The sequence below is a fragment of the Pelophylax lessonae genome (genome assembly GCF_965119305.1).
Source record: "Pelophylax lessonae genome assembly, chromosome: 7".
In the NCBI taxonomy this organism is placed as follows: domain Eukaryota; kingdom Metazoa; phylum Chordata; class Amphibia; order Anura; family Ranidae; genus Pelophylax; species Pelophylax lessonae.
The window spans coordinates 283,892,986-283,915,383 of record NC_138774.1 but is presented as its reverse complement, the minus strand read 5'-3'; the positions used below and the strand labels follow the sequence as shown (position 1 = coordinate 283,915,383).

Sequence of the window (22,398 nt, the reverse complement as noted above, 5' to 3'; positions counted from 1 at the left end):
TCATATAGGTTTCAGATGTCCACAAACTTTGACCACATAATGTATGTCATATATTTTATTTGGGGTTGTACCTATCCGTTACTGGTTGTCTTGTTGTATATACTTGTTATGTATTCTTTATAGTAATTATTTAAAAATATTTTAATTTCTTACCATAATGTCCTGATGCAGTAATCTGTGAATCTTTGATTTTTTCGGATGATAAACCAAGAGGTTGGTGACACCCTGAAGGACAAAGCACATGTACACTACGCATTATGGTCTAAACTTAACTTGCACTATGTAATGATGCATTAATATGTACACTATATGGACAGACGTATTTGGCTCTCTCCAAATGACTGGGTTCAGGTGTTTCCAGCGAAGGGTTCTTTTAATACTACAGAATACAAAGACATTTTAGACAATTGTTCTCTTCCACCCTTGTGGTAACAGTTTGAGCGAGACCCTTTTCTGTTCCAGCATGACTGTGCCAATGTAAAAAGCCAGCTCCATAAAGACATGGTTTGACCAGTTTGGTGTGGAGGAATTTGAGTGTCCTACACAGAGCCCTGACCTCAACTCTACTTTATGAGGATCTTTGGGATCAGGTCTTCTCATCTAATATCAGTACCTGCCCTCAACCCTACTGAACACCTTTGGAAACAGGTCTTCTCATCCTACATCAGTACCTGCCCTCAACCCTACTGAACACCTTTGGAAACAGGTCTTCTCATCCTACATCAGTACCTGACCTCAACTCTACTGAACACCTTTGGGATCGAGTCTTCTCACCCTGCATCAGTATCTGACCTCAACCCTAATGAACTCCTTTGGGATAAGGTCTCCTCCAGAGGTGGGGGACTTGAATCACATGACTTGACTTAAGTCACCAGTTTGAGGACTTGAGACTTGCTTGACTAAAATTAATAAAATACTCGACTTGACTTTGACTTGGTATTCATGACTTGAGACTTGACTTTGACTTGAGACATATGACTCGCAGTTGCGTAGTGTGGGTTGTCAGCGCCCGGGGCAAAGCAAGTAATTTGCGCCCCCTACACAAACCTACTAGACCACTACACAGGCCACTACACTGACACCTACACAGACACCCAGTGGCGTACCAATGGGGGGGGCGGGGGTGCGGCCCGCCCCGGGTGCCACGCTCTGGGGGGTGTCAGCTGGTGTCCTGCCAGTGTGTTCAGACATATCCGGCAGTGTGAAGGCAGCTGCAGTGGCAGCTCCTTAAGTCCGTGCTGCTAGCGGGGGTGGCGGAGCCGCGGCGGGAATAAGGGGGCGGAGCCGCGGCGGGAATGAGGGGGCGGAGCCTCGGCGGGAAGAAGGGGCGGAGCCTCGGTGGGAAGAAGGTGAGTGCCCATTGCCCAAGTGTGTGTGCTGGATCGGAGGGGGATGGGGAAGCTGCATATAGAGGAATTAATCTTTCTCTAATCTTCCTGCAGCTGCCTACAGAATAACTGATTCTCCTCCTCTCCCTCCTGCAGGAAGAATAGGGAAAGATCAATTCCTCTATATGCAGCTGCCCCATCCCCCTCCAATACAAGTTCTTTTGCTGACCCCCCCTTTTCTTTAGCCCCCCCCCCATGCTCTTCAGCTCCCCACAGTGCTTTCTCCCGCCCCCCAAGTGCTCCCTGTCCCCCGCAGTGCTCTCCACCCCCCTGGTTTTCCCTGCCCACCCCCCAAGTGCTCCCTGTCCCCCGCAGTGCTCTCCACCCCCCTGGTTTTCCCTGCCCACCCCCCAAGTGCTCCCTGTCCCCCCCCAGTGCTCTCCACCCCCCTGGTTTTCCCTGCCCACCCCCAAGTGCTCCCTGTCCCCCCGTGCTCTCCACCCCCTGGTTTTCCCTGCCCACCCCCCAAGTTCTCCCTGTCCCCCGCAGTGCTCTCCACCCCCCTGGTTTTCCCTGCCCGCCCCCCAAGTGCTCCCTGTCCCCCCCAGTGCTCTCCACCCCCCTGGTTTTCCCTGCCCACCCCCCAAGTGCTCCCTGTCCCCGCAGTGCTCTCCACCCCCTGGTTTTCCCTGCCCGCCCCCCAAGTGCTCCCTGTCCCCCCCAGTGCTCCCCACCCCCCTGATTTTCCCTGCCCACCCCCTCCCCCCAAGTTCTCCCTGTCCCCCCAGTGTTCTCCACCCCCCTGATTTTCCCTGCTTGCCCCCCAAGTACTCCCTGCCCCCCCCCCCCCCAGTGCTCTCCACCCCCATGGTTTTCCCTGCTCGCCCCCCAAGTGCTCCCTGTCCCCCCCAGTGCTCTCCACCCCCTGCACCTTCCAACCCCCCTACAATGCTTTCCAAACCCCCTATTAATTCTCTACAGCCCCCCCCCCCCCCCCACCGTGCCCTTCAACTCCTCCAGTGCTCTCTGCTTCGTCTGTGCTCTCCGGCCCCCCTAGTGCTCTTCTATCTTCTATCATGTCCTCAGCCTCTGAGCATCTACTGTATCATGTCTGTAGTCTCTGACCATCTACTGTATCATGTCTGTAGTCTCTGACCATCTACTGTATCATGTCTGCAGTGTCTGACCATCTACTGTATCATGTCCTCAGTCTCTGACCATCTACTGTATCATGTCTGCAGTCTCTGACCATCTCCTGTATCATGTCTGCAGTCTCTGACCATCTCCTGTATCATGTCTGCAGTCTCTGACCATCTCCTGTATCATGTCTGCAGTCTCTGACCATCTCCTGTATCATGTCTGTAGTCTCTGACCTTCTCCTGTATCATGTCTTCAGTCTTTGGCCATCTTCTGTATCATGTCTGCAGTCTCTGACCATCTCCTGTATCATGTCTGCAGTCTCTGGCAGTCTTCTGTATCATGTCTGCAGTCTCTGACCATCCCCTGTATCACGTCTGCAGTCTCTGACCATCTACTGTATCATGTCCTCAGTCTCTGACCATCTACTGTATCATGTCTGCAGTCTCTGAGCATCTCCTGTATCATGTCTGCAGTCTCTGACCATCTACTGTATCATGTCTGCAGTCTCTGACCATCTACTGTACTAATGTCTGCAGTCTCTGACCATCTCCTGTATCACGTCTGCAGTCTCTGACCATCTACTGTATCATGTCTGCAGTCTCTGACCATCTACTGTATCATGTCTGCAGTTTCTGAGCATCTCCTGTATCATGTCTGCAGTCTCTGACCATCTACTGTATCATGTCTGCAGTCTCTGACCATCTACTGTGTCATGTCTGCAGTCTCTGACCATCTACTGTGTCATGTCTGCAGTCTCTGACCATCACTTGTATCACGTCTGCAGTCTCTGACCATCTACTGTATCATGTCTGCAGTCTCTGACCATCTACTGTATCATGTCCTCAGTCTCTGACCATCTCTTGTATCAAATCTGTAGTCTCTGACCATCTCCTGTATCATGTCTTCAGTCTCTGACCATCTCCTGTATCATGTCTTCAGTCTCTGACCATCTCCTGTATCATGCCCTTAGTCTCTGACCATCTCCTGTATCATGTCTGTAGTCTCTGACCATCTCCTGTATCATATCTGCAGTCTCTGAATATCTCCTTTAGCAAGTCTCCAATCTATTACTCAAACTTAAAGGGGCACTGTGATGGGGGGCTGTGAAATTTGTGCAAAAAATATATTCTTGAACACATTACAATTTTTTTGTGGGTGTTTTTACATTTTAAAGTTGGGGGGGGGGGGGGGGTGCCAGATATAGGATCCGCCCCGGGTGCCAAATGCTCTAGGTACGCCACTGCAGACACCTACTCTGACCTACCTGATCACTACACTGAGCTGCCTAATTACTATACTGACCCCTACACTGAACACTACACTGACATTCCCGATTCCTGCACTGACCTACCTGACACCTTCACTGAACCCCCTACACTGACACCCCCCCTACACAGACACCTACACTGACACCCCCCCCCTACACTGACCATTACACTCACCCCCCCCCTACACTGACCACTACACTCACCCCCCCCCCCCTACACTGACCCCCCCATACACAGACAGCTACACTGACCCCCCCATACACTGACACCTACACTGATCCCACACACTGACACCTTCACTGACCCCCCTACACATGTCCACTTCCCTGGCAGGCAGCACATCACTTACCTTGTTCTGTGTCCAAACACTGGCGACTCGAGAAGGCGATCCGGAGCGGAGGGAACAACGTGTCGGCGGCCGGCCCGGACAGTAGGGGGAGACTCCAGAAGCAGTGCTGCACATGCACTGAGCCACAGACTGCCATCTTCACCCACGACCAGCCCCGCCCCGCCCCCTGGCCGCACGTAACACCTTCAGCGGTCCGCCACTCTTCCTTCACCAAGCGGCAGTCACAAAGCCAAGAAGAGGAATGCGGGCGGGCGGCCCGCTGGACAGGGCATCATCAGAATAAAGGGACACTATGATCCCGCGGATGGCGGGCATGGGATGCGCCCCCCCTAAATGTTGCGTCCGGTGCGAGTGGCCCCCTCAGCACCCCCCACGCTACGCCACTGATGACTCGAAATTACTTTACTTTTTTAAGGCTACGTTCACATGTCAGTGTAGCGATCGCGGGCAGAATCACCGCGATTCTGCCCGTGATCGGGAAATCATTGCAAATCGCGGGACGCCTGTGCGTTGCCCGTGATTTGCAATGGCACCCCAAACGCTGTGCGATGTTGCTGCGATTTCCGCCTGCCGAATTACGGTAACATTGCGCAAAAAAAATCGCAGGACGCATGACGCCCAAAAAAGGTACAAGAGCTCCTTTGGGGCGTCATGCGTCCTGCGATTTTTTTTGCGCGATGGTACCGCGATTCGGCAGGCGGAAATCGCGGCAACATCGCATAGCGTTTGGGGTGCTATTACAAAATCACTGGCAACGCACAGGCGTCCTGCGATTTGCAATGATTTCCGGATCGCGGGCAGAATCGCAGTGATTCTGCCCGTGATCTCTACGCTGACATGTGAACGGAGCCTAAGTTATTAAATATTTACATTTTCTCAACATGTGTTAAAGCAAAATTAATGTGCCTGTTATGTTTCTGACACCACAGTCACTTAACCACTTTAACCCCGCCCACCGTACATTTACTGCGGCACTCTGCCGCTGCTGGACAAAGTGACGTAGCCCTACTATATTGTAGCCCTACGTCGCTCCCTCAGGAGACTGCCCCCTACAGTCCGGACGACCATGACTGGACGAAGGATTTTGAGCTGTTTGGGCATTCAAAGGGTTTCTTTAATATGCCAAGAAAAAAGCACCAAGCAGTTTTGTTAATGTTGAAAATAAAACAAAACCTTTCCTGACCATTGACTTTTAACTGATTTAAAGGTGAAAATTGGGGTAGATCAGTATTTTTAATTGATTTGTGACTTGACCAAAATAAATGACTTGCTTGACTTCTAGCAGGGACTCGACCTGACTTGCTTGCTTTTCGCCACAGTAACTTGGGACTTGCTTGAGACTTGAAGGTTAAGACTTGAGACTTGCACATGGGTGACTTACTCCCATGTCTGCTGGCAGGGAAGGGGTTAACCCAGGGGCAATCAAAGGGTTAAATGTGTACCTAGGGGAGTTATTCTAACTGTATGGGGGCGTGGCTTTTGAAATGACCATAGAGACCTGTGTTCCTATATAGAAGAATCACAGGAGCTCTGTGATCATTCCAGGGAGAAGAACGGTCAGCTGTGTTTACAACAGCCGACCGTTCTTCTCTCTCAGCGGGGAGCGATCGCGAATGTCAGGCGACATTTGGAGCTGCCTGCCCCGTGCGGCGGAGTCCCCGCTGCCGAGTGGGGGGGGGGGGGGCGGGAGCAAACCGCCAGCGGCGCGCGCTTGCCTCCTAGCTGCAGGCACGCGACCGACGTATACCTACAGCAGTTTGCGTAGGAGGGCCAGCCTGCCGCAGTATTTCTGCAGCGGGCGGTCTGAACGCAGTTAAGGGGGTAAAACCTACTGGGGCTGAAGTGGTTAATAACACTATAATATAATATAATAATATTGCCATGTTTAAATATTAAAATGACAAAGAACACGCAGTCAATCATCTCCAGCACACTAATCTTTGGATAGACTCACTCGGATTATAGATTAGGTAGAGTGCCGTCATTTTATGGTTATTATATTCTCCTTCTGGTTCTATAAGCCACAGGCCCGTTGTCTGAGCTGTCATTTCCAAAGTCATCCCAACGCCTGAAATAAAGACATCAATGAAAGTTGAAGAGAGTAAATAAAGTTGACAAAAAAAAAACATAAAATATAATATTAATAAAATTTGAGAAAATTTGGGGGCCCCGTAGAGCCTATCTGACAGCCCTTGAGCACCCAGAGGAGGATGAGGGTTGTGGGTGTAGCAAATTTGTAATACCATTAGGAGAATTATGTAATGTTCAAGTGCAGGAGTCAGAAGTATGTAATGTACAGAGTGCAGGGGTCAGGTGTGTATAATGCACAAAGTGCAAGGGTCATAAGTATGTAATGTACAGGGTGCAGGAGTCAGAATTATGTAATGTACAGAGTGCAGTGGTAAGAAGTATGTAATATACAGGGCGCAGGGGTCAGGTGTGTGTAACATACAGAGTGCAGGGGTCAGGTGTGTGTAATACACATAGTGCAGGGGTCAGGTGTGTGTAACACACAGAGCGCAGAGGTGAGGTGTGTGTAATACACATAGTGCAGGGATCAGGTGTGTGTAACGCGCAGAGGTGAGGTGTGTGTAATACACATAGTGCAGGGATCAGGTGTGTGTAACACACAGAGCGCAGAGGTCAGGGGTGTGTAATGTACATAGTGCAGGGGTCAGGTATGTGTAATGCACATAGTACAGGGGTCAGGTGTTTAATACACATAGTGCAGGGGTCAGGACTGTCCTTGGCCATCATTAAATCCCTGTATACCTGGCTTACTGCAGGTCGTGCCCACCTCTATCAGCAATCCTAACCCCCCTTCCCCATTTATAACGTGGTATCTAGCATAGTACCCCCTCAATCTCTTCACCCATCACTAACCACGTACCTGGCACATGCCAAACAAATGTAATGTACAGAGTGCAGGGGTCAGAAGTATGTAATATTCAGAGTGCAATGGTCAGAATTATGTAATGTACAGAGTTCAGGGGTATGTAATGAACAAAGTGCAGGGGCCAGGTGTGTATAATGCACAAAGTGCAGGGGTCAAATGTATGTAATGTTCAGAGTGCAGTGGTTAGAAGTATGTAATGTACAGATTGCAGGGATCAGATGTGTATAATGCACATAGTGCAGGGGTCAAGTGTATGTAATACTCATAGCGCAGAGATTAGGTGTGTGTAATGCACATAGTGCAGGGATCAGGTGTATGAAATGCACATAATGCAGCGGTCAGGTATGTGTAATGCACATAATGCAAGGGTCAGGTGTGTGTAATGCACATAGTGCAGGGATCAGGTGTATGTAATGCACATACTGCAGGGGGCAGGACTGTCCTTGGCCATCAGTTAATCCCTTCATACCTAGCATACTGCAGGTTGTGCCCAACTCTACCAGCAATCCTAATCCTCCCCCCCCCCTCTTATAACCTGGTTTCTGGCATAGTACCCCCTTAATCTCTTCACCCATCACTGACTATGTACCTGGCACACGCCAATCAAATGTAATGTACAGAGTGCAGGGTTCAGAGGTATGTAATGTACAGAGTGCAGGGATCAGGTGTGTTTAACGCACATAGTGCAGGGGTCAAGTGTATGTAATACTCATAGCACAGAGGTTAGGTGTGTGTGTAATGCACATAGTGCAGGGATCAGGTGTATGGAATGCAAATAATGCAGGGGTCAGGTAAGTGCGATGCACATAATGCAGGGATCAGGTGTGTGTAATGCACATAGTGCAGGGATCAGGTGTATGTAATGCACATACTGCAGGGGGCAGGACTGTCTTTGGCCATCAGTTAATCCCTGCATACCTAGCATACTGCAGGTTGTGCCCAACTCTACCAGCAATCCTAATTCTCCCCCCCTTCTATAACCTGGTTTCTGGCATAGTACCCCCTTAATCTCTTCACCCATCACTAACCATGTACCTGGCACATGCCAATCAAATGTAATGAACAGAGTGCAGGGGTCAGAAGCATGTAATGTACAGAGTGCAGGGGTCAGAAGTATGTAATATAAAGCATAGCTGAACCTGCAATCTGTCCCTGTGTCACTCAGTCACCTCCCCCCACACATGTTAGTAAGCACCAGGCATACATTAACCCTTCCCTCTCCAATAAAAATTAACCCATTCCCTGCCAGTGTCATTTTTACAGTAACAGTGCATATATATATATAGCACTGATTACTGTAGTAATGTCACTGGTAACCCCAAAAGTGTCAAAAATGTCAGTCAAGGGTCCGATCTGTCCGCCGCAATGTCGCAGTCCCGCAAAAAAATCGTAGATCGCCGCCATTACTCGTTAAAAAAAAAAACACCAAAAATGACAAAAATCTTTCCCTTAGTTAGTAAACACAATAACTTTTGTGCAAACCAATCAAAATACGCTTATTGCGATTTTTTTACCAAAAATATGTAGCAGAAAACAAATTGGCCTAAAATTATAAAAAATTTTGATTTTTACATTTTTTTGGGGGGGAATTTCATATAAAAAAAATGTGAAAAATATTGTTATTTTTTCAAAATTGTCGCTCTTTTTTTGTTTATAGCGCAAAAAGTAAAAATCGCACAGGTGACCAAATACCACCAAAAGAAAGCTCAGTTTGTGGGGAAAAAAAGATATAAATTTAATTTGGGTACGGCGTTGCATGACCGCGCAATTGTCCATTAAAGTAACGCAGTGCCGAATCGCAAAATATGGCCTGGTCAGGAATGGGGTAAAACCTTCCAGTCATAAAGCGGTTAAAAATACGCTAATTGAGAATTTTTTTTGTCAAAGACATGTAGCTAAATACACTTTGGCCTAAATATATGACAAAAATTGAATATATTGGATATTTTTTAACTGTCAAAGTAGAAAAATATTGTTATTTTTTCAAAATTGTCGTTTTTTTAATTAATATCGCAAAAAATGAAAAGCGCAGAGGTGACCAAATACCACCAAAAGAAAGCTCTGTTTGTGGGAAAAAAAGGACGTAAATTTCGTTTGGGTACAGCGTCGCACGACCGCGCAATTGTCAGTTAAAGTCGCACAGTGCCGAATCGCAAAAAGTGGCCTGGACGTAAGACAGCAAAATCCTCCGGTGGTAAAGTGGTTAGTAAGCCAACCCCTATGTGTTGGAAACCATACGTGTCTTTGGATTTGATGAAAACAGTCCTTCAATAGTTATTTTCCATACATAGAAGAATGAAATAATACAACAATCCTCACCAGGGTATAGGTTCACTATGCTACATGGATGGTCCTTCTGGCTTCCCTGCTTGAGGATGTTCCCATGAAACTGCACAGGAAGGATGTCTCCTCCAATGTTCAGCAGATGCCATCGAATCTTTCTATCCAAAGGCAAGACCAGCCCAGGAAGAGAGTTATCTACATAGCCATTGATTGCTAAAATGCCAAGAAAGAAAAAAGAAATAAGTAACAATACAACTTTTCACTGCAATAAGATAATACAGGCATCGTTTCTCAACCGGGATAGGTAGATACAACCCAGGGATTCCCTAACTTTGGAGGAACTTCCTAACTTCCTGTTTTCCTGGGACAGGAAGTAAAGGGAAATGTCCCCAGTGGCAGATAAAAAACTGATAGGGGTCATAATTCATCCCTAATAAATCCAAAATTAAAAAAAAAAATAAAAAAAAAACAAGTTTTACCATTCAGTTATACTTTGAATGATACTAAAAAGATCATCAATAGAGAAGGAGCAGAGGGACGTCTGTAAATACGAAACAGACAGGATTAAAGGAAGGAAGTAATCATTTAATAGCTTTCCAGCCTTATCATTTCTAATATGAACACTGAACATGGGTTCTTGGAGGGGACAACGGATCTATTGAGTCACTGCTGGGAGAGGGAGCTGAGCTGGTGGAGAGCATCAGGGTGAGGTGAACTTCTAAGCCGCTGCTAGCAGAGAGGAGCAGGGTGAGTTGAACTGCTAAATCACTGCTGGCATGGGAGAGCAGGGTGGAAGAGAGGAAAGGTCCCTGGTGCCGCACATCCACAGAGTCCTATGGTGGCATGAGAGAGACAACCTCAGCCAGGCCACGCCCCCAATACATTTCACCCCGCCCACCTGAGCTTAGTCATGGGGATCAGCAGGGGATGCTGAGCTGCTAAATCACTGCTGGGAGTGGGGAACAATTGAACCGCTGAGAGAACAATTTGGAAGACATCAGCGATTCTGCTGTAAACTTCGAGGATTAATTGCTCCACAGTGCCTGCAGCTACTGAAGTCAGTTGGGGCTTGTTTCCCGCCCGCAGTATAGTGAAATGATGGACAGGCGGGAGCACTCTTGTTATCCCACTCTCTCCACGCATGAGCGCCCTGCGGGTGTGCATTGCAGCGATTGGTGGTGTGTCTCTGGGATACAGCGCATCACCGATCATGGTAAAGAGCCTATGGCGTAGGCTCTTTATCTTGTGATCAGCTCTGTCCAAACCCAGTTGATCACAGAGTGAACAGGAATGCCGGTTATCGGCATTCCTCTCCTTATGCTGAAAACGCACGAGAAGAGAGAGCCGGTAGGCGGCATTCCTCAGCGAGAACATCTGCACTGACAACCAGGGCATTGATTATCAGTGTCCTGATTATTATTGCAGCCCCAACAGTGCCCACCAGTGCTCCCTATCAGTGCCCACAACTGCTGCCTTTCAGTGTCCATCAGTACCAACTCATCAGTGCTGCCAATCAGTGCCGCCTATTATTGCCGCCTATCAGTATCCATAAGTGCTGCCTATCAGTGCCCCCTATCAGTGCCCATCAGTGCTGCATATCAGTGCTGCAAACTAGTGCCTCCTGATTAGTGCCAATCAGTGCAGCCTCATCAGTGCACATCAGTGAAGGATATCAGTACCCATTAGTGCCACCTATCAGTATCGCCTATCAGTGTCCATCAGTGCCACCCATTAGGGAGGAAAATTAGTGCCTCCTCATCAGTGCCCATCAGTGCCGCCTCATCAGTGCACATCAGTGAAGGATATCATTACCCATTAGTGACACCTATCAGTGTCGCCTATCAGTGCTGCATATTAGTGCCTCCTCATCAGTGCCACCTCATCAGTGCCCATCAGTGCAGCCTCATCAGTGAAGGATATCAGTACCCATTAGTGCCACCTATCAGTGTCGCCTATCAGTGCCCATCAGTGCTGCATATCAGTGCCATCCATTAGTGCCCATCAGTGCTGCATATTAGTGCCTCCTCATCAGTGCCCATCAGGGCCACCTCATCAGTGCACATCAGTGCAGGAGAAAAATTACTTATTTACAACATTTTATGACAGAAACTAAGCAAAACATTTTTTTTTCAAAATGTTTTTTTTTTTCCCCTTTGTTTAGCAAAAAAAAAAAAAAAAAAAACCCAGTGGTGAATAATTATAAAAAATGTAGTATGGGTACAGTGTAGCATGACTGTGCAATTATCATTCAACGTGTGACGGCGCTGCAAGCTGAAAACTGGCCTTGGAAGAAAGGGGGTAAAAGTGCCCTGTAGGCAAGTGGTTAATCTGGACTAATTTCTTGCCAAGAATGCTTAAAAAAGCCTGAATGTCTACAGCCCTGCCACAGAACTTTGAGGATGAATTGCTCCACGGTGCCTACAGTTACTGAAGTCACTAGGACTGGTTAAAGATAATCTACTCGCTTGTAGAAGCAATAAACCTGAATGTCTAGTGCCCTGCCACAAAACTTTGAGTAAGAATTGCTTCATGGTGCCTGCAGTTACAGAGGTCAGTGAAGGATTTTTTTTAAAATTAATCTAATTGCTTGCCAAGAATGTTTAAAAGGCCTGAATATCTATAGCCCTACCACAGAAATTTCAGGATGAATTGCTCCACAGTACAGTTCCTGCAGCTACTGAGGTCAGTGAGGGGTTGTTTTAAACTTATTCTACTTGCTTGTCCAGAATGTTTAAAAAAAACTGAATGTCTAGTGCCCTGCCACAAAACATTGAGAAAGAATTGCTCCACAGTGCCTGCAGTTACTGAGGTCAGTGAAGGATTGTTTTAAATTGATCAAATTGCTTGCCAAGAATGTGTAAAAGACCTAAATATCTATAGCCCTACCACAGAAATTTCAGGATGAATTGCTCCACATTGCCTGCAGCTACTGAGGTCAGTGAGGGGTTGTTTTAAAGTTATTCTACTTGATTGTCAAGAATGTTTAAAAAAAAAACTGAATGTTTATCGCCCTGCCACAAACATTTGAGGTAGAATTGCTCCACAGTGCCTGCAGTTACTGAGATCAGTGAAGGACTGTTTTAAAATGAATCTAATTGCTTGCCAAGAATGTTTAAGACATGAATATCTATAGTACTACCACAGAAATTTGAGGATGAATTGCTCCACAGTGCCTGCAGCTACTGAGGTCAGTGAGGGGTTGTTTTAAACTTAGTCTAATTACTTGCCAAGAATGCTTAAAAAATCTGAATATCTATAGCCTAGCCCAGGGCTGCTGTTAGAAATCATGGGGCCCCGTAGAGCCTACCTGACAGGGCCCCCCCGCTCATCCTAAAACCGATCCCCCTGTGTGCCTGCAGCAGCTGCCAGGGGGAGAGGAGAGGAGGGAAGCTGGCAGCACTGCAGGGGAGGGGGGCCCAGACAGCAGGGGAAACAAATATTATAACCAAGAATCAGTTTCTTCAATAAGGCAGTACAGCCTGCCCTCTTGCCCAGCAGTTGCCTGGGCCCCCCTTTTGAACTGATGGGACCTGGGCCCAGTATGGGAGGGCCAGCTGTACTGCCTTAGCTGCCCTGGCCCAGCCACAGGTCACCTTAAACCAGTTGGGAGCCACAAAGAAGGAGTAATATGAGCCCATACAGCCCCAAATCACTATTTTGACATGTCTGGCATCGACCAACTTTTGTATCCTGCATGTGAACTATGATCGCTTTTTCTTTCTCACCCCATAACCCTGTAGTAGTCCAACTAAGGTTTTGCATAGGACAGAAATGGTCATAGTGTGACTGAAGCTCGTTACCATGAAAGATGTGGTCACGCTGAATCTCCTCAGCAGCTGATGGTGACTTGCAGGCTGAAGGGCAAGAACGTAATACATTGGCTTGAAACGTGCAAGTGGAAGGACAATGCCGCTGCCAGTTCTCTCTGAAGTACCAGCTCTTTGTTTCGTCTATCTCCATAAACACAAGAGAGAAATCTTCCATCGAAATCTGCTGCACAGTGGAGCGCTTTATAACATTTGGTCGGCAGACAAGCAAGGGTCCAATGAGTCCGGAATGGAAGTCTTTGTACTGGTTGGAAACACGGGAACAAAAGTCAAGTTTGAACGACATTAACATCTATCTCTCCCAAATGTTCTTCTACTTTGCCCACAAGACATGTGTCACATTGAGGTGCAAAACTGCACACGAGTCTTTTGTAGGAAAGAAAGAACCAATTCGCACTCATTATATTTTAAAGGAAAATAATTGAAATTGCTCACCAAGTGGCCATTAGAGGTATAGAACCAGGTCCGGCACTCGTCCGATCCAGAGGGCCCAAACTGTGAGCTGACTTTTCCTGTATATGTACGGGTGTGTTGTGGGGGAACACTGTCTTCCTCTTTCCATTGCACAGCTAGAACATTGGAGTAGAAGGAGTACGGTCGCGAAGCCATGTTCTTAAACTGTATCTGGAGGCAAAGCACGAAATGGCAAACTGGTTCAAGTAAATCATTTTATGCAAGGAAGGCAAGGAACAATATTAATTGATAAACAAAAATGAATTTGTTATATTCTAAAGTAATATAAGTTTAATAAATATAATTTATTATATTTAGTTAATGTAGAACATTTACTGAAAATAAATATTGCTCAAAAAAATTAAAGGAACACTTTTTAATAAGAGTATAACATCGAGTCAATTAACCTCCTGTGATATTGATCTGGTCAGTTAAGTAGCAGTGGGGGTTGTTAATCAGTTTCAGCTGCTTTGGTGTTAAAGGAGATGTACAGCCAAAGCTCATTTGGCTGTACATCTGTTACAGATCACAGGAGTGCAGTTTATTGTGCACTCCTGTTACCCGTTTTCAGCAGAAAGCGGGCTGAAGTCCGCTCTCTGCTGACATCACAGAAGTCCGCTCTCTGATGACATCACAGAAGTCCGCTCTCTGCTGACATCACAGAAGTCCGCTCTCTGCTGACATCACAGAAGTCCGCTCTCTGCTGACATCACAGAAGTCCGCTCTCTGATGACATCACAGAAGTCCGCTCTCTGCTGACATCACAGAAGTCCGCTCTCTGATGACATCACAGAAGTCCGCTCTCTGATGACATCACAGAAGTCCGCTCTCTGATGACATCACAGAAGTCCGCTCTCTGATGACATCACAGAAGTCCGCTCTCTGATGACATCACAGAAGTCCGCTCTCTGATGACATCACAGAAGTCCGCTCTCTGATGACATCACAGAAGTCCGCTCTCTGCTGACATCACAGAAGTCCGCTCTCTGCTGACATCACAGAAGTCCGCTCTCTGCTGACATCACAGAAGTCCGCTCTCTGCTGACATCACAGAAGTCCGCTCTCTGCTGACATCACAGAAGTCCGCTCTCTGCTGACATCACAGAAGTCCGCTCTCTGCTGACATCACAGAAGTCCGCTCTCTGCTGACATCACAAAGGTTGGTCCAGCCGCCGCGTCATCACGACAATGGAAGGCGAGATCCGCCAGGACTAAAACCCGGCTCAGCCTCTCAGCTCGCCACTGAGAGCCTGAGCCGGTCGCTCCCCTCCACAGCTCAGCGCTCCAATGAGCGAGGAGGGAGCAGAGAGCTCTCTGCTCGGGTAGCTTTTAGAACCAAGTGATCGGCAGTATTTTGATCGCTCGGTTCTCAGTGCAGAGGTACCGGGGGACCGATGCTGCATTCACCTAGGTAAGTATAAATTGAAACAAAAAAAACCCCCAAACTTCTCTTTTATTGAAATTAACAACAGGTGCACTAGATGAGCAACAATGAGAAGACCTCTAAAACAGGATTGGTTTTAGAGGTGGAGTCTACTGCCATTTTTTTGTTTCCCTACTCATCTTTTCTGACTGTTTTTCACTAGTTTTGCATTTGGCTAGGGTCAGTGTCACTACTGGTAGGATGAGGAGATACCTGGACCCTATAGAGGTTGCACAGGCAGTCCAACTCCTCCAGGATGGAACATCAATACATGCCTTTGCCAGAAGGTTTGCTGTGTCTCCCAGCACAGTCTCAAGAGCATGGAGGAGATTCCAGGAGACAGGCAGTTACTCTAGGAGAGCTGGAAAGAGCTGTAGAAGGTTCTTAACCCATCAGCAGGACCGGTATCTCCACCTTTGTGCAAGGAGGAGAGGATGAGAACTGTGACAGACGTGAAAGGGTCTGGAGACGTCGTGGAGAACGTTATGCTGCCTGTAACATCATTCAGCATGACCCATTTGGTGGTGGGTCAGTGATGGTCTGAGGAGGCATATCCATGGAGGGATGCACAGACCTCTACAGGCTAGACAATGGCACCCTGACTGCCATGGCCTCATGTGGCGAGAGTATGCTGCCAGTTCCTGTAGGACAGGGGAGGACTGGGCCACGGGGCAGGGGGGCAATTGCCCCCTGGGCCGTTCTGATGCCCCATGAAAAGGCTGCACTGCTTCTGCAACAGACATGCCTAAAGGATTCCTGGTGAAGAGAAGTAAAAAGTCCCTGCCACTGACCTACTGAGTGCAGGATGAAGACAAGGACAGGGCGCAGGCCTCCCCTCCCCCCCAGCATGGATGGTGTAAACAGTGTCTGAGCAGAGGCCGGTTCCAATGCCCCACTGGAGACTCTTCTCCCCCGGCCAGTCCCGACTGAGCTGTCCCAGCTCCCCCCAGGTGCCCCCTGCTGGCCAGGTCAGGAACCCAGATTAAGCTGGTAAGTAGAGAGTATTTGGAGCAGGGCTTCAGCTTGGAATGGGAGTCAGGAGGAGGATGGGAAGAAGGAGAGTGGGAGGGGGGCCGAGTCGCTGCACCATGGGCCTCTGGTTTGTACTTGCCTCTTGGACCGAAAATTGCCAGTCTGCCCCTGCTGGAGGATGAAGGAATTTATATCACTGAATGGCCCCCATGCTCGCCTGACCTAAATCCAATAGAACACCTCTGGGAAATTATGTTTCGGTCTATCCAAAGCCGCCAAGTTGCACGTTCAGGAGCTCAGTGATACCCTGGTCCAGATCTGGGAGGAAATACCCCAGGACCCCATACACACACATACACAAATATTCTATACATATTTTTTTTTTCCTACATATTTTAATTATTTTGATATTTGTTAAAATTGGATTTTTGACTTACCGTAAAATCCTTTTCTCTTAAGCTCATTGACAGACGCAGTCCTCTTTGATTAATATCAGTAGGGTTATACTGCCCCCTACAGGAGTAGGACACTAGGCAGGAAAAACGTTCTGGCCACACCTTAGGGGCAGTCCCAGAGGGTATATCCTCTCTCTCCCTGCTACAGGATGTCAGTTATGTCACAAAGCAGTGTCAGAGAATTTAACCCAACCCAACTCAAAAATAGAGGGGCGGGTACTGCGTATGTCAATGAGCTTAAGAGAAAAGGATTTTACGGTAAGTCAAAAATCCAATTTTCTCTGTCGCTCATTGACAGACGCAGTCCTCTTTGATTAATATCAGTAGGGACATCCCAAAGCAGTGCCACAAATGAGGGGTGGGATAACGGAAATCAAAATCCAATCTAGAAGGCCCAACCGGTGCCAACCAGAAGTCTTAAAGGCTCATCAGACAAAAGGATGAGACTCAACTGAAAACCCAACAGAAAAAACCCTCGAGGTAGACCACCGGTCTCCTCAAACAGCGGCCTGCAGAACCTTGCGGCCAAAAGAGGCATCCACCGATGCCAGCACATCAACTTTGTAAAATTTTGTAAAGGTATGAACCGACGACCAGGTAGCCGCCTTGCAAACCTGAACCACTGACGCCTGATGGCGGAAGGCCCAGGAAGCACTAAGCGCCCGAGTGGAGTGCGCCTTAACAGGGAACGGAGGAACCCGACCCTTAATAGAATAAGCCTGTACCACCGTCTGTCTGATCCATCTAGAGATAGTCGCGGCAGACGCAGGCAACCCCTTTCTAGGGCCATCCGCTTATTCACCAACTCACACTAGCAAGAGGGAGATATGTGAAGTGTGTCACAGGATAGAGGAGAAGCCCGGGATCATGAGGGTCCGACCATCCACAGAGGGGCCCGCATCCATTCCCAAAACCCGACAGGGGGAGAGGGGGAACATTATACTCACCATACCGGAACAGGCGGGCACCCACTCCTAACAGAACCCCTCTCCACCGAGGTGGGGGGGCTGTCGACCAATACGGACGCCGCGACTCCGTTTCCGACTGGTCGTAGGCGTCCTGGCAAGACGTTTAACTCGCAGGGCCAGTCCCCGTCCAGTGGGACTATGTCGCGGCCGACCCAGCGCGGAGCTAGGGCCTACACGCGCTCATAGGCCGGCTGGGGTGACCACTGGATCTCAACATCCAGCCCCTTGCCCAGCTCCAGCATAATTGCTTGAAGATCTCACAGGAACAAAAACTGGAGAGAAAAAGCTAACTAAAAAAGATTTATCTAAAAAAGCTTGCCAGGACCAGAGATCCCAGCAAGGAACTTAGGTCCTTACTCCTGACTAGGCAGAAAAAAACTGACATCCTGTAGCAGGGAGAGAGAGGATATGCCCTCTGGGACTGCCCCTAAGGTGTGGCCAGAACGTTTTTCCTGCCTAGTGTCCTACTCCTGTAGGGGGCAGTATAACCCTACTGATATTAATCAAAGAGGACTGCGTCTGTCAATGAGCGACAGAGAAATACTGTTTACTGTATGTACAAGACAATTACAGTATTGAACAGAGGTACAATGCCAGCTACAGACTACAGTGGCCTCTGCAATCTGAAACCAATTTGTATCTGATTGAGGCCTTCAGCTTGCATGTGATCACTATACTATGTCATAGCAGACCTAATAATCAAATCAATGGAAACCACTCTGATTGATTTCCATTCAATATTGGAGACCAGAGCTGTCAGTGACACCTGGATTTGGCAGCTAGCAATGGCAAATAGCTGTCAAAAGGGGATGCAGAAGAGTTACCCCAAAGGTTGAGAGTGGGAAAGCTTTATACCCCAGCTCTAGGCAACCTCCCCCAAAAAGAAAAAAACAAAGCAAGGAAATAAAAATATTTTACTGGTTGATAAAGAATGATTTAAAATGTAGGAAATTTCCATTGCATGGATTGCATATAGTAGTCACATGATTAAAAAAGCTTACTTACTATGATTTCATCATTAACCTCTGCCCGGATACATGGTCCTAAAAGTCCTAAATGGGCGTCTCTTTCTCCACGGAAGGCGGGTTCATTAAAGCTGCTGTCTAGATACTCCCGAAAAACCACTTTCTTATATGACGAGAACCCATGAAGCATATGGTAACTGATGGAGAAAAAGTGGAAGCTTAATAATCAATAAAATAAAAGAGGTAATAAAATGAAATTTAAAAAAAGGAAAATAAATATAATAAAAGTAAGAAAATAAAAGAGCGAAAGTTCACTTTGTAAAGGAGCATGAAAAATAAGATATTTGTAAGATCTTACTGTAAAATCTTTTTCTCTGAAGTCCATTAACAGACGCAGCCTTTATCTTCATTAGCTGAAAGGGGGTAATGCTGCCCCCTGCAGGAGTAGTCTAGGCAGGAAAAATGTATATGTACACGCCCACGGGGCCGTCCCCACATACATAACCCACACACCCTCTGCTCAGCAAACCAGTTTAGTTGTAAGCAGTGAAGGAAAAAAACCATCTCCACATCAGAGGGGCGGCTGCTGCGTCTGTCAATGGACTTCAGAGAAAAAGATTTTACGGTAAGATCTTACAAAAATCTTATTTTCTCAATCGTCCATTGACAGACGCAGCCTTCCATCACCAGAACGACCAGAATGCCTTCCACGGCCACCCGGCGAAGAAACCTCGGGAGAAGTACGAGCGGGGGGAAGGCATAAATCAGCCGATATTTTTTAAATATTTTATTTATATTTTATTTATTTAATATATATTTAATTTATTTAATATTTTTTAATGAGCAGACGCCCTAGAGAATAAATTGGTGGGTTTTGCAAAATTTTTATCATGTCACGCGGTATTTGCGCAGCAGATTTTCAAATGCAATTTTTTGGGAAAAAATACACTTTTTTGAATCTTAATGCAAAAAAAAAACAATACATAACCCACTTTTTTTGTAAAATATAAAAGATAAACTTACATCGAGTAATTAGATACCAAACATGTCAAGCTTTAAAATTTTGCACGCCCATGCAACGGCGACAAACGACTAAATTTTAGTATTCATAGGCCTTAAAAGTATTTACCGGAAAAAAAAAAAAGGACATCGATTTTATTTGGGGACAGCATTGCATGACCGCGCAATTGTCAGATAAATGAACGCACTGCCATATAGCAAAAAAATGGCCTGGTCATGAAGGTGGGTACATTTTCTGGAGGTCAAGTGGTTAAAATAAATAAAAAATAAATAAAAATTACCTGTCTTTTATAAAATAAGGAGACCGTCCACCACCGTAATCCCATTCTATCTCCTCAGCTGCAATGAAATAAGTGTGTATTTGCCCTGTATGGCTCCGAGGATCTTGTTCTCCATACAAGTCAATATACTCAAAATCGGCGCTGCTGTAATCATCATAAAAGTCCACATTGTCATCCACCGACTTATTATTATGAGGTCCATTTTCTGGGCCTTTTTGCCCCGCTGTATCTCTACGCTGCCGACTTAACTCCTTAACTGGTTTCCCTTTAACGCCATTTTGTATTTCAGTAGATCCAAAGGGTTGCAAAGCCTTTGTAGAATCTTTCAGAGACTCGTCATTTAGGATTCCATCATCAAAAAAATCTGGGGTTGGTGATTTCTTCAGGTAGGTCTGAGGACCAGAAGGTGGGGTTTTGAAAGGGGTAATAAATGGCAATTGATAAAAAGTGGGATCGTGGGTGAAATCTTTGGACTCGTCATGGTCGTATTCATAGTAGTCATCTTGATGCTCACAGCGAGAGACTCGTAATGTTGCTCGCATACCTAATTCTGCGAGAGGGGAGTCTGGTGCCACTTGCCATTGTCCTACAGAGAAGAAATCAACAAGTCGTGAATTTAAAGAGAAAGGAGAAGCTTAAGGTACAATTGTAGTTTCTATGGTTTTTTTATGATAGTTTTTTTCCACCTCAGGTGGGGAAGGCTGGTGGCTCTAAGTGCTGCCCATTTGGAGCCACCAGCCTTTCTACCAAAGTGGCTGGTTCGTACTCCCCCATTCGTTCCTTTGGAAATCTATAGTCCTGGAAAAGCCCCAATCAGTCCCTTTCCCTTAAAAATGAACAAGGCAGTGGCGTGCATGCGCAGTATGAACTGGACATTTTAAGAGAAAGACTGTGGAGTTACCAGCAGGGTCACAGTGAAGATCTCCTCTGGATTATGGCTGAAGGCAGTGCCAGGACAAGGTCATCTTGAGTCCAGTGTAAACATGCCAAATCGTGCCCCCCCTCCAAGATGTCAGATTATGTGTCAGCAAAATGGAACCACCCCCCCCCCCCCACCCAAATCAAATGAGCACTAATCTTCATGCACCCCCCTAAGCATAAATCCCCCCATTGTACTTCCCAGTAAAATCCACCACCCAGCTGAAATCCCCCTCCTGGCACAAACCTTTGCCCCCTATCCCCCTAGCTCAAATTATTTTTCCCCCCAAATGCCCCCAGCACAAATCCCCCCCCCCTCCAGAAAAAAACTTCCCCCTCCTAGCACAAATCCTTTACCCATCAAATTCCGCCCCCCCCTCCCGAACACAAATAGTCTCCCACAACCCCAAATTCCCTCTCCTAGCACAAGTAACCCCAATCATCTCTACTAGCATAACCTCACCCCCCCCCCAAAACTAAAATTCTGATCTCAGCACATATCCCCCCCCCTCCATTTTACCTTTTCTAGAACAAACCCCCCAGATCTCCCCTCTCCTTGCACAAATCCTCTTCACCCATCCCCTCTACTAACGCAAATCACCACTCCTAGCACACATCTCTAAATTTCCCCTCCTAGAACAATTCTTACCCCCTGCCAGCCAGCCCCCCCGAAATTCCCCCTCCAAACACAACTTCCCTCTCCCCAATCTCCTCATGGTGCCCCCCCCTTACCCCACCTCACATGATTCCACAGTGCCCAGGGCAGCCGTTCCTCCTGTCCATCCCTTGTCCTGGGCCTGCCTGAAGGCAAGTATTGAATTTAGTGGGCAGCCACAAAACTAAAATTCTGATCTCAGCACATATTCCCCCCCCCCCCCTCCATTTTACCTTTTCTAGAACAAACCTCCCAAATCTCCCCTCTCCTTGCACAAATCCTCTTCATCCATCCCCCCTCCTAACGCAAATCCCACCAAATCACCACTCCTAGCACACCTCTCCAAATTTCCCCTCCTAGAACAATTCTTACCCCCTGCCAGCCCCCCCCCCCAAAATTCCCCCTCCAAACACAATTCCCCTCTCCCCACTCTCCTCGTGGTGCACCCCCCCCCCCCCCTTACCCCACCTCACATGATTCCACAGTGCTCAGGGCAGCCGTTCCTCCTGTCCACCCCTTGTCCTGGGCCTGCCTGAAGGCAAGTATTCAATTTAGTGGGCAGCCACAACTTAGATGAAAACTGTACAAGGGTACAGTTGCCCTTTAAAGTTGAACTCGAAGCGAACAAATACTAATAAATACGTTTTTCATTTTTTTCTCTATTGAGCCCATGGTGCAAAAACACAACACCAAAGGTGAACTTAAAAAAGTGCACGTGAAGACCCAAAAAAAGTGCACTTATGGTGTCCCATATGGTCCCCTCCCAAAGCAGGACCCTTACCTGAAATCCCCCGCCCCGGGGTGCAAGACTCCTGATGGGGGCAGGGGAGGGAGAAACCTAAGGGCCACACATCCTCTCCCAAGTCTACAGGGTACGCATGAAGACCATGAAGACCCTAAATAGTGTTTTACCTGTCAAAGGATTAGTATTTCTGCTCATCCAGTCCGGAGAGCTACACAGCCCTGCTATATCTAGGTGGCTGATACCCTTTGGGCTTACCTTAGACCTCAGGGCAGGCACAAAGACCCTAAATACTGTTTTACCTGCCAAAGAATTTGTACTTCTGCCCATCCAGTCCTGAAATCTACACAGCCCTGCCACATCTAGGTAGCTGATACCACTTACAGTTTAAAAAATACAGTGGTGTCCTCTCTACTCCCAGCCTGCTGATTGGACAGTGGGAGCAGCAGCAGACT

At 47.3% G+C, this 22,398-nt stretch overlaps 1 protein-coding gene across 1 annotated transcript in view; it reads right to left on the bottom strand.

Annotated features, from left to right (window-relative positions):
• LOC309559666 (coagulation factor VIII-like) overlaps nucleotides 1-22,398 on the bottom strand; it is a gene marked incomplete at its 3' end in the record, with an annotated part of 152,326 nt that overhangs the window by 45,226 nt on the left and 84,702 nt on the right. The window contains exons 15-21 of the mRNA XM_082263040.1: nucleotides 19,629-20,214; nucleotides 18,368-18,524; nucleotides 13,527-13,715; nucleotides 13,065-13,335; nucleotides 9,301-9,477; nucleotides 6,040-6,153; nucleotides 154-225 (exon numbers count right to left, since the gene is read on the bottom strand). Coding sequence (XP_082119166.1) covers nucleotides 154-225; nucleotides 6,040-6,153; nucleotides 9,301-9,477; nucleotides 13,065-13,335; nucleotides 13,527-13,715; nucleotides 18,368-18,524; nucleotides 19,629-20,214 — 1,566 coding nt within the window. The remainder of the gene's footprint in view (nucleotides 1-153; nucleotides 226-6,039; nucleotides 6,154-9,300; nucleotides 9,478-13,064; nucleotides 13,336-13,526; nucleotides 13,716-18,367; nucleotides 18,525-19,628; nucleotides 20,215-22,398) is intronic.